Source organism: Magnolia sinica, chromosome 17 (genome assembly GCF_029962835.1).
Source record: "Magnolia sinica isolate HGM2019 chromosome 17, MsV1, whole genome shotgun sequence".
In the NCBI taxonomy this organism is placed as follows: domain Eukaryota; kingdom Viridiplantae; phylum Streptophyta; class Magnoliopsida; order Magnoliales; family Magnoliaceae; genus Magnolia; species Magnolia sinica.
In genome coordinates this window covers 21,759,212-21,772,017 of record NC_080589.1, presented here as the reverse complement: position 1 = coordinate 21,772,017, position 12,806 = coordinate 21,759,212, and the positions used below count along the sequence as shown (strand labels likewise).

Sequence of the window (12,806 nt, the reverse complement as noted above, 5' to 3'; positions counted from 1 at the left end):
AATGGCATTGGTCTTGAAAATTTGTATATTAACCATTCTTCTTGAGTTGCTGTCCAATGCTGTTATGCTATTTTTGCAGATGTGCTGCTTGATGATCTTCTAATCGCAGAAAATTCACCTCTTCAGTCTGAAGTTAATTCTCCCATCTTCAGTTCCGATAGAACTCCAACTATGGCAAGTTCCAAGCTTAACCAGTCAAATGCAAAGACCGAGTCAGCATTTGTGCCACCAACTTCAGCTGTCAGATCAGAGAGTGTCTGCTCTAACTTGAGGTTTTGTCTTCCTATAGTTCACTCAATTCCTTTTTAGCTTCTTTATCCAGGTCGATCAATTTTACACAATCTGATTGCCAGTTTTCATCTTTATCAGCATGGATAAGAAATCTATGGAGAAACTGGCTGAGGCTTCAGCAGCTGAAGCTGAGGCAGTTAGTGCTGTCTGGCAAGCTGCAAAGTTAGCTTCTGCAGGCCCTGCAGAAGAGGAGCTTCCAGATGCGAAAGCATCTGGAACTCGCATAAACGATAAGATGCAGATCTCAGAAACCTCCTCAGATAGCAGCGACACTGATACCCTTGAGGCAGATGTCCGCCTCCACCCCAGAGCTGTATGTTGTCTTTATTTTCGTTTTATTTGTTAATTTTTCAAGTAATGCTATGCTACTGTTATGGGCGTTTAATGGTGTTCCACAAAATGTGCACCAAAACATCTTTATTGTAATGATCAGGATGGTTGATCTGGTGAGCTACCATGTGAGTGTCGTGTATCTTGAAAAACAAATCAATCGAACTGTGCTAGCCATACAATCAGTGGCCTGAAAAGGGGATTGCTAGCTCAAACAAGCATCATTCAATGGGCAAAACCTACAACAATGGTCAAGAGTTGCCAATCACTATGATTCCTGTCATATTGCCTGTCCATATAATGGTCACTAGAACAACACTCCCAACCACATCCATGTGTGGTGTGGATGGCATTTCACACAATGTCTGCAAAGCATGGATCATACACTATTTTGCTTGTTTCGTAGTTACTTCCATCTTTTTCATGTTAACAAAGCTACAATCACAATGCTACAGGTGGTGGTTGCTAAAGAGGCTGCTGGTAGCTTGGGTGGGCTGGTGAGGCAACTTTCATTGGATCAGTTCGAGAATGAAAGCAGACGAATGGTTCCATTGAATTCTGATCAGGCATACCCTAACAAAAAGCTATTCACTAGACAGAAGTCTCCTCAGGGCCTGCACAAGAAGGCAAGCATGATCAGGAAAATATCTAATTTTATGGCTCTCTTAAGCAAGAGGCAGTCTGTTTATTACGATTCACTTTTTTGCAGATTATATCTATGTTGCTTAGGCCTCGCAACTGGAAAGCTCCAACGAATAGAAGCTTCTTTATGGACTCATACGAAGTGGGTGAACTTTGTTATGCCGCAGAGCAGATATTTATGCAGGAACCCACGGTCTTGCAATTGAAGGCTCCAATTAAAGTATTCGGTGATCTGCATGGTCAGTTTGGTGACCTGATGCGCCTATTTGATGAATATGGATTTCCTTCAACTGCTGGAGACATAACGTAAGTTTGAGTTTGGATGTCATTAAACTTTTTCTGGTCAATTGAGGGAAATAATTAAGTTAAAATGGTGAAATGGGGTTTTACTTGTTTTCAAAATCTTTATACATTATTCGATTTGGAAGGTAGGGTATCGGCAGTTACTCTAGTAGGCAGGATGTAAACTAGCCGTCTGCATAGTAATTTACTTTGATATTCTTCAGTCTTGAAATTTTGTGCAATCCAGTTATTGAGTTAATGAGATCTTGACACTGCAATCCAGTTATCGAGTTAATAAGATCATGACACCTGAATCACTGATATGGAAAAGTGTACACCTGCAAGAATATTTGAGTGGAGAGGGAGAAATAGTTTTATTGATATCAAACTTCTTCTCCTACAATATTTAAGAAAACTCGTTTGTAAATTTTTTTGGAATGCCTCCCTCCTACATTGAGCAGTTGCAGGCAAAGTTGGCTTGGGACAGAGCCGGTGTTTTAAGTATCGACGACATTGGCCGACATATCGCACAATATATCTTGTATCCCACCCGTGCGATACGAAACACACAAGTAGTGGGATGTATCCCCCATGTTCGATCTGGTGAGCATTTTCGATTTTCGATCCCTTTTTTTTCCCTTGTAAATCATGTTAAATCAGTGTCAAATTGTTACAAATCGATGATTTTTCATGTTTTGGATTGGGAGCTTCGATTTCGAGATTTGGAGGAGATTGGCTGACTTTCGAAAAATTAGAAAAATTAAAAAATTTTCAATTTCTCGCAAATCAGTTGTAATCTTTGTGTCTAAACATAAAATCAAGCACGTATGTAACCTGATCTAGTGATTCTTTTTTTGCTTTTGAATGTATTACTTGTGTTTCCACACGTCTTCTTACATTTATAAATTATATGAATATACTTGCATCGATTCAGTGAGACATCGCATAGATTAGGACCCCATGCCAAGAAAACCTATTAGATGTACTTATTTTTTGTGATGTTTTGGTTTGTAAGTGTGCATTGATGTCTTTTTTAACAATCATTGAAGTTTCATTGAAAAATTTAACCAATTTCTCAATGTGTCCCCTAGTGTTTGAAATATCAGTATTGTGTTACATATCACATCCTTGGGATTCGGATACGTATCAGTTATCGCACGGGATATATTGTTTGTATTAGGTAATTTATCGCACTTTTTGAGAAACATGGGGAAATATTGGGAAAATGGTTGAATTTTTCAATGAAATTTCAGGGATTGTTAAAAGAGACCTTAATATACACTTTTAAATCATAATATCTCAAAAAAGAAGTGCACATAATAGGTTTCCTGTGTAGAGGGTCCTAAGCTATGCATTGTCAAACTGAACTAACGCAACTATATTCAAATCAAATGCATAACATTGAGTGTATGTGATGATCATTTCATCGAACACTCCTAAGTCCTAAATACTTCGAAATTAGTCTCAATTGACAGCTAGTTGAAGAGAAATCTTGGGAAAAAAATAATTTTTAATTAAAAAATAATTTTTATTTCTCGAAAATTAACAAGGACTTAACAAATTAGTAGATCAGCCCTCATACATGCTTGATTTCATGTTTGGAGTAACATTGCAAACAAATTGGGAGAAATTGAAAGTTTTTCAATTTTCCTAAAATTTTCCCAAATTAGACCAACTACACTCAAATTTCAAAATTAGTGTATGTGATGATCATTTCATCAAATACTCCTAAATACTTCGAAATTAGTCTCAATTGAGAGCTGGTTGAAGGAAAACTTTGAAAAAAAAATGGAGAACATGAATAACCAATGGATATCGAAATCAAAGCTCCAACTCCATGATTTTTCATGCAAAACATGAAGAACCAATGGATTTATAACCATTTGACACCGATTTAACATAATTTTAACAAAAAAAAAAAAAAAAAGGATCGAAAATTGAAAATGCTCACTGGATTGAACATGTGAGATATATCCGTACTACCTGTGTGTTTCGTATCGCACAGGTGGGATACAAGATATTGGCCGATATCATTGATATTTAAATCATTGGTTTCCCCATGTTTATAACAACAACGATACAACCAATATATCCCATGCAATAACCAATTCGTATCTGCAGCCTAAGGGTGCGATACGTAATGTGATACCTACATTTCGAACACTGGATAGAGCCAAGTCCTACTGAGATACGTTGTCACCCATGATACTCTTCAAGAGGTTGCCAAGGTTCTTGTTGATCACCTTGATTTGGCTATCTGTTTAAAGATGAAATATATAATGACAATGTTTTTTGTATTGTTATTGCATGGTGAATCGCACCCTTGGGATATGAATACATATCAGTTATTGCATGCGATATATTGGTTGTATCGCATTATGTATCGTTGTCGTAACGGTGACCTCCAAAACCGATACGGATACGGGGGCGTAACGGTGATACGGGGGCGTAACGGCCCGTAACGGTGCAAAATTTTTTTTTTGTCAAAAAAATATGAAAAAATATGGATTAAATCCGGAATATTCTAAGCATTCCAAATATGCATTCATTTATAAATTGGAACATGTTTATGGTGGTGTAACGGTCCACTCTTTGGTGAGAAGTTGTATCGGACTATCTGATGAATTTATGAACCAGATAACCTGAATTTGACTACAAAATTCATATATTTAATTTTCTAACTATCTACTATCAATGATAGATATATTAGAATGAATGTAATATGAAAATATCTTACATTTAGGTGTTTGCAATTATTTTTGAGGGCCAAAATTCATGCGTAAATAGAAAAAATATATAAAAAAATATAAAATGGCACCCCAAATATGTAAAATGCACATTAACATGTTCTACTATGATTAACACATCATATGACATCATTAAAACAGCAAAAGAATCATTAAAAAATGATTTTTCGAATTTTCAAAAAAAGGGCCGAAATAAATGTGTAAATAGAAAAAATATAAAAAAATATAAAATGGCACCCCAAATATGTAAAATGCACATTAACATGTTATAATATGATTAACACATCATATGACATCATTAAAACAGCAAAAGAATCATTAAAAATGATTTTTCGAATTTTCAAAAAAAGGGCCAAAATAAATGCGTAAATCGAAAAAATTTTAAAACATATAAAATGGCACCCCAAATCTGTAAAATGCACATTAACATGTTCTACTATGATTAACACATCATATGATGTCATTAAAACAGCAAAAGAATCATTAAAAAATGATTTTTCGAATTTTCAAAAAAAGGGCCAAAATAAATGCGTAAATAGAAAAAAATATTAAAAAAATATAAAATGGCACCCCAAATCTGTAAAATGCACATTAACATGTTCTACTATGATTAACACATCATATGATGTCATTAAAACAGCAAAAGAATCATTAATAAATGATTTTTCGAATTTTCAAAAAAAGGGCCAAAATAAATGCGTAAATAGAAAAAAATATTAAAAAAATATAAAATGGCACCCCAAATCTGTAAAATGCACATTAACATGTTCTACTATGATTAACACATCATATGATGTCATTAAAACAGCAAAAGAATCATTAAAAATGATTTTTCGAATTTTCAAAAAAGGGCCAAAATAAATGCGTAAATAGAAAAAAATATTAAAAAAATATAAAATGGCACCCCAAATCTGTAAAATGCACATTAACATGTTCTACTATGATTAACACATCAAATGTCATGATTAAAACAGCAAAACAACCATTAAAATTTGAATTTTCGAATTTTAAAAAAAGGGGCCAAAATTCATGCGTAAATAGAAAAAAATATTAAAAAATTATTAAATGGCACCCCAAATCTGTAAAATGTACATTAACATGTTCTACTATGATTAACACATCATATGACATGATTAAAACAGCAAAACATATTAAAAAAGTATAAATACCTATTTTTGACGAATTTCTGAAAAATGGCCCACCGAGCTTTGATTCAAAAAAATCTGTGATATAATGTGTTTTTATCTCAAATACCTAGCTAAGGTTGGTCGAAATTAGTAGTAGAAGGAGTGAAAAACAGTTTGGAAGCAAAAGGTTTCAAAAAAACAGCAAAAAATGAGCTAAAAATGAAAAAAAAAAAGTTACCGTTACGGCCGTTACACGCTATCTGTTTAAAGATGAAATATATAATGACAATGTTTTTTGTATTGTTATTGCATGGTGAATCGCACCCTTGGGATATGAATACATATCAGTTATTGCATGCGATATATTGGTTGTATCGCATTATGTATCGTTGTCGTTGGGAAACATGAAGAAACATTGGGAAATTGGTCGAATTTTTCAATGAAACTTTTGAGATTGTTAAAAAAGACATCAATACACACATAGAAATCAAAACATCACAAAAAATAAGTACACATAATAGGCTTCCTTTGTATAGGGTCCTAATCTATGCATTTTATGACTTACCTAGTGCAAGAATATCCAAAGTCAATTCATATAATTTGCAAATGTAAGAAGATGTTTGGAAACATAGGCAATACATTTAAAAGCAAAAGAATAATAATAATAATAAAAACTAGAAATATACCTGTGAATGATTATGTGGCTATGGATTAGACCCACATAGAGTTGTGCATGCATTAGGAGTGGAATTAAAAAGAAAATTTTTGAAATGGGGGCCAATTAACCACTCATCGAGGTGGAATTTTGAAATATATATATATATATATATATATATATATTTAATTAAATAATTAATTTTTTTCCAAAAAATCCCCATATTACCAAGAATCACTAGATTAGGTTGTATACATGTTTGATTTCATGTTTGGACACTAAGATTACAATCAATTTGGGAAATTTTGGAGAAATTTTGATTTTTCCCAATTTTTTTTTTTTTGCAAATCCACTTATCTTCCCCCAAATCCTAAAATTAGAGTGTATGTGAGGATGATTTCATCAAACACTCATAAATACTCTAAAATGGGGGTCAATTGACTGCTAATCGAAGTGAAATTCTGAAAAAATAATTATTTTTAATATTTTTAATTAAACATTGTTTTTATTTTTTGAAAAATTTCCAAATTACCAAGAATCACTATATCATGTTATATACATGTTTGATTTCATGTTTGGACATTAATATTGCAACCGATTTGAGAGAAATTGGGAAATTTTCGATTTTTTCCAATTTTTTGAAAATCGGCCCATCTTTCCCACATTTTGAAATTGAAGCTCTAAATCCATGTTTTTCATGCATAACATGAAGAATCGTGGATTTTAAAACCATTTGACACTGATTTCACATGATTTTACAAAAAAGAAAAAGAAAAAAAGAAAGAAGATTGAAACTCGAAAATGCTAATCAGATTGAAAATGGCCCCAAATCGGCTTGGATCTTAATTCGGACTCAAAATTTGTGTTTTTCTTCAAAGGGATTCAAGAGGAAGGGTTGAAATACATAATAGATCTAGTTAAAAAGTGGAGAGGAATCAAGAACAAGAAATTTGGAATGTATTTTTTTGACTTTTCTGAAGAAATCCTTGGACTTCCCACATTTCTGTGCGATATTATCGACCGATATTGGCGATATCAAGAAATTTATAAAATGGACTAGTCACGATAGCTATGATATTATCCGATACATTGCAATATCTTCTACGATACAAAGAATTTCATATACCATCTAGGGGTTTTGTATTACCCAGGTGGGATACACGATATATTGTGAGATATATTAGCTGATATCGTTGTTATTGAAAACACTGTATACTAGAGAATTGAAACTTAGTTCCCAAATGCTTCCATAAAGTTTGCCAGAAGTGCCCCACGGACTTTGAATTGCGGTCTAAAGTTATTGTTGTCTATATTCTTTGAAGTCGTACAATTTCTGTAAAGAATATGCTGGTGGTATGCACAACGTCCATATATATATATATATATATATATATATATATAGAGAGAGAGAGAGAGAGAGAGAGAGAGAGAGAGAGAGAGAGAGAGAGAGAGAGAGAGAGAGAGAGAGAGAGAGAGAGTCCATATATATATAAAGGCCAATGTTCTGCATATATATAAAGGCCAATGTTCTGCATATGACCTTTGGAGACTTGGCATCAATGATATCATGCTACGAACTGTTTAACTTCACGACGCGTATGAGGCAATAGTATTTTTCTCCACCATGGCTAATGTTTTATCTTCTTCAAAGTGTCCATCCAATCCTCCTCTGTGTAGTGAAGTTAGGATTTTCTCCTGCAACAATCCTTGCGAAGGCATATGCAAGAACCCTTGAATAAATATCCATAATGTGAGATGAATTCACACTTTGGATCTTGACTATCCACACAACTGTCAAGCATTATGCCAATAATGGGGTTCTCTTTGTATTGTTCTTTTAGTTCCTCGAATCCACGACCTCCACATCGAGTGTTCCTAGTACCTTTCTACTCAAAGCATCTACTGCATTGTGACGCAAAAGGAAAGTGTGTTGTAGAAATGCCATTATCTTCGCATGATGAGCACTCAACTTCTTTAGGAGTTGAGATATATCAACGCCTCATGGTTTGAGGATAGAATTTCTATCGTATGGGATGAATTCACACTTTGGATCTAGGCTGTCCGCACAAATGCCGAGCACTCCGCCAAAAATAAGGTTATCCTTGTATTGTTCTTTTAATGCCTTGAATCCCACAACCTCTATGACAAGTGTTCCAAGTAGAACCATCCTTCTACTCAAAACATCTGTCGCTTTATTCTGACTTCCAGCCTTGTGACGCAAAAGGGAAGTATATTTTTTGTAGAAATTTCATCCACTTTGACTTTGCATGACGAGCACGAAGATAAAGTATGAGTTGAGATATATGAAGATCTCATGCTTAGTGCATGCTGCCATCCACATTCCACAGGATGCACCAAACAGCTCCAACCATTCAAAATGTGCACTGGCTGAGAATTTTCCATTTTACTCATTACAGGTTACATCACAGGCTAGATTTACAATGATGATCTGATACTTTGCTATCGCACAGTCAGTTGTATGTACTTCTATAAGTTATTCTTATGTTTGCACTCAGTGCACTTTTAAATTTTGTATACCATGTAAATTGATCAAAGGATTCTCTCAACTGTGTTCATTTCAATCATCCTAAATTCAGAAAGCTGATGATCTTGTGTGACTTACAGAATATTTTCACCAACCTTATAAAATTGTTATTTCAGGTATATTGACTACTTATTTTTGGGTGATTACGTTGATCGAGGACAACATAGCTTGGAAACAATTACTTTGCTTCTAGCTCTCAAGGTAAATTTCTAGTAAAAAAATTTTCACATTTGGTAGCACTTTTTTCTGATATTCCTTTGCCCATTTCTTATCTATTTATGCAGATTGAGTATCCTGAGAATATCCATTTGATCAGGGGAAACCATGAGGCAGCTGACATAAATGCGCTTTTTGGTTTTCGTCTTGAATGCATTGAGAGAATGGTATGAAGGCATGTATGCATCTTTCCGAGTTCAATTTTAGTAGTACTGATCGCAGAAACTGATCACTTAAGTTTCTGTAGGGTGAGAATGATGGAATATGGGCATGGACTCGGTTCAATCAACTTTTCAACTACCTACCACTTGCGGCCCTCATCGAGCAAAAAATTATTTGCATGCATGGTGGCATTGGGAGGTCTATAAACTCTGTTGAACAAATAGAGAAACTTGAAAGGCCCATAACGATGGATGCTGGTTCCATTATTCTAATGGATCTTCTATGGTATGTCTAACTCATTCCCACCATTTATTATATCTATCTTCCTCTCCATTTAAGTTGTCCCGCAACAACTATCTTTGTATTGTTTACAGGTCAGACCCCACTGAGAACGATAGTATAGAGGGTTTGAGACCGAATGCAAGGGGGCCTGGTCTCGTCAGTTTCGGTGTATGTGTTCCTTACCTGATATTTATAAGCAATTAAGGATGTAAATTTAGCCTGGATTCTCTTTTATTAGTTTGATTCATTATATATGTGCATTGATATCTGCAATTCGTGTTCTTGGACACCAAATCTCTATGCACAGTTTTGTTTGTTCTTGATAATGAAACTCTGTGACACCAAATATCAACCTAGAGTTAGAACCACTACACCAAATATGAAGCATGTAATCAATACGTTACACTAATGTTATATGCACATTATGCTGTAATGCTTTCTGAATCTTGTGATACTTTTTACTGGTGGATTTATTGACTCAACCATGCTTGGAGATGGTGAACCTTTTACTTCCAAAGAACGTTTGAGAAATTTGGTTAAATAAATATGTAAATGATTAAAAAAAAAAAAACCGTCCTACATTGTAATTTCCCACAGAGCCTTTTTGAAAAATGGGAAAGAAAAAGAAACTGTTTTCTTTTGACAAGACACTTTCTCATGTTTGATATGGAAAAAAAAAAAGAAAAAATTTGTTGATTCAATGACGTAATCATTAGCCTTTTCCACCATCTCAATTTTCTTGCACAAGATTGAAGGTGACTGTTGTCTAATAGATGATATATTTCCTCATGCCAAATGAGCATGCCCTTAAAAATTGAATCCATTTCTCAATAGTACTGATGGAAATCATTATCAAAAATCATTACAATTTCATTTTTTCTTTCCCTCTTTCTTTTCCCAACTATCAAACAGGCCCTTAGATCGCTAAGTATAATTTTCACAAGTATTAAAAAAAAAAGGCGTCTAATCAAATTCGTGTTTGTCATGAGTACACAACTCATCATCCACCAGACATACTGCATGCAAGCATTAATAAAGATGTAGTGTCAAAGTAGGTTATTTATTGACTCTTACTACTGTTATGTTGCATTTTGCCTGCTTTTTTCTTAGTTACAGGAACTTCCCTGTTGATACCCCATGTGGGGCTCATGGTTGGTTTATCCAAGTCATTGATCTGCTGGCCCCTCATCATGGATGAACCATACCCAACAAGTATCTTCAATTAATCTACTCTAGCCTTTCCATTGTGGACATAAAAATACATGGTTCAGAAGAAACGCACCAACAGTCTACATTCAATGAAGAAAATACAAAATATTCGATGGTTAGGATCTTCCAATTTAGAGATTTTTTGGCATGTTCCGTGAAGGGGGCTATCAGATCAATGGCTTGCATAAACCAATCATAGGTCCCACATGTACAAAACTTGGTTCACTTGGTGGTCGATGCAAAACAGAGAAATTCCCTGTTCGACACAGGAAACTTATTCTCAAAGGAGTAAAAATAAATAAATGTTAAATGATAGAAAAGCCTCTCCCTTTGATGCAATAAAAGTAAATAAACGATAAATGATAGAAGAAAGAGTTCTCCCGTTGATGCAATGTCCCTTATTTCATCCAATAAAATTTTCTTAAAATTTGAAATTTGGGCTAGACGTGTGTTTGTCAGAACTCACTTAATTGTGTCAACTCATCTACCTATATGCATGGAACGTGCACACAGATACAGACCGCCCAAACCGTGGGCCCTATGTGGGTGGAGCATAGCCCTAGAATCACACTTGAGGATCTTGGGTTAAAATATGACTGCAGTGATTCTATTAAAAATGATTATAATGATTAGGAAAATGACTAATTCTCTATCATGTGACATATGGATCCAAGTCCAACACCTTTTATGTGCACACTGATGCAAATATGCATTGAATACATGCACACAAAATTACAATTTTTAACATCAAAGAACCAAGAACAAGCACTGAGGCTCAGGAGTCAAAGTTGGAAAGGTTTGACATGTTTATTAGCAGTAACTTCATATGATTGGCAGGATTATGGAGTGTTTGCAACTTTGCATATGCATGTCTTTCCTACAATATTTTTCATTTACAAGGTTATTCGTGATATTCATGATGTCTTTTTGCCACTTGCAGCCTGACCGTGTCACTGACTTCTGTAAGAAGAACAAGTTGCAGCTCATTATTAGAGCTCATGAATGTGTGATGGATGGTTTTGAACGCTTTGCTCAGGGGCAATTGATCACGCTATTTTCAGCAACCAACTACTGTGGTATAACGAAAGAGCAGTTTGCTAGCATTTCTCTCTCTTTGTTGCTCTCACATTGTTGCTTGTTTCTTGTGGTGATCCAGACTTTTCATCTAGTAGGTCCCACCATGGGTAGGGCCAAGTGTCGAAAGTCCCACCGGTTGGATATCTTCACCACACACACACACACACACACACACACACACACAAAAAGAAGAAGAAACCAGTCACATTTCAACACTTGTATCGATGGTAAGAATCTGATCAATAGGATTCTTTCCAAGTGTCCCATCCAGATGGTCTAGATCTGTCGTAGGGCTCACTGTGCAAGCAACAAATGGCGAGCAATATTCAATTAAAGGTTTGTTTGTTAAATGCTTGTTCATGCTAATTTAGAAAATGCATTAGGAACGGCCAACAATGCTGGAGCGATATTGGTCGTTGGTAGGGGGTTGGTCGTGGTTCCAAAGCTAATTCATCCACTCCCACCTCCCCTTCAATCACCGGAGTCATCTCCCGAGCGTGTAATAGAAGGCACATGGATGCAGGTGAGATTCAGTAGGAAATGTGTTTGTCTGGCATTGAATCTGCCAATGTACTCAGGCCTCACTGTCTGTGCCATTGTTCATGGGTTCTTGCAGGAGCTTAACATTCAAAGACCGCCTACTCCAACAAGGGGTCGTCCACAGCCCGCTCATGACCGGAGCTCACTTGCATATATATGATTAGGAACCCATATGATTGTTTTCAGTCAATTGTTTGGATCAGCACTGAACCAAGTTATATTTCCTGGGTCCGGCATTATCCTCGCCCATTAGTATCGAGCAGAAGATCAGTTCTGATTGGCGCTATACAACGGTAATCCACAGGGTCCAGCCATTTCAAAAATGCAGAAACATCATACGGAGTCATTGGAAAATAAGGCTAATGTTGTAAGCTCGGGTTCAGATGCAGCGGAGAAGCTCCAAGTTTATGGTGGTAATTGTCTGTCCTTCGAAGTGTTATTGTAACATTTTTGTAAAATGAAAAACCCCATTGGAAGGGTTGTTAGGTGAATCTATGTTTTTGTACTTGCCCAACATGAGTAAAGTGAAATTACTTTAGTTTCAGGGATCCCTTGGGCGAACAAAGTTGTTTGTGAATTGCTTTGTCATGGAAGTTCATCACTTAAGTCTGCTAGAATCATGTATCATTTTTCAGAGCTATGATTGAATACAAATTCTTCACATGTTATTACTATGGATTTATGTGTGGAGCCTGAGTCGG

The 12,806-nt window shown here is 35.4% G+C and overlaps 1 protein-coding gene across 2 annotated transcripts in view; it reads left to right on the top strand.

Moving 5' to 3' along the window:
* The window catches only part of LOC131230394 (serine/threonine-protein phosphatase BSL1), a 60,155-nt gene extending 47,376 nt beyond the window's left edge, over nucleotides 1-12,779 (top strand). The window contains exons 11-21 of one of the 2 annotated variants that reach the window (XM_058226298.1): nucleotides 80-272; nucleotides 370-604; nucleotides 1,077-1,247; nucleotides 1,331-1,569; nucleotides 8,736-8,820; nucleotides 8,904-9,002; nucleotides 9,083-9,282; nucleotides 9,372-9,447; nucleotides 11,429-11,564; nucleotides 11,949-12,088; nucleotides 12,182-12,779. In XM_058226298.1, coding sequence (XP_058082281.1) covers nucleotides 80-272; nucleotides 370-604; nucleotides 1,077-1,247; nucleotides 1,331-1,569; nucleotides 8,736-8,820; nucleotides 8,904-9,002; nucleotides 9,083-9,282; nucleotides 9,372-9,447; nucleotides 11,429-11,564; nucleotides 11,949-12,088; nucleotides 12,182-12,265 — 1,658 coding nt within the window. In that variant the 3' untranslated portion in view covers nucleotides 12,266-12,779. Of the gene's footprint in view, nucleotides 1-79; nucleotides 273-369; nucleotides 605-1,076; nucleotides 1,248-1,330; nucleotides 1,570-8,735; nucleotides 8,821-8,903; nucleotides 9,003-9,082; nucleotides 9,283-9,371; nucleotides 9,448-11,428; nucleotides 11,565-11,948; nucleotides 12,089-12,181 lie in introns of those variants that run through there. The other variant, XR_009164009.1, reaches the window with a different exon arrangement.
* Nucleotides 12,780-12,806: the final 27 nt, after the last annotated feature.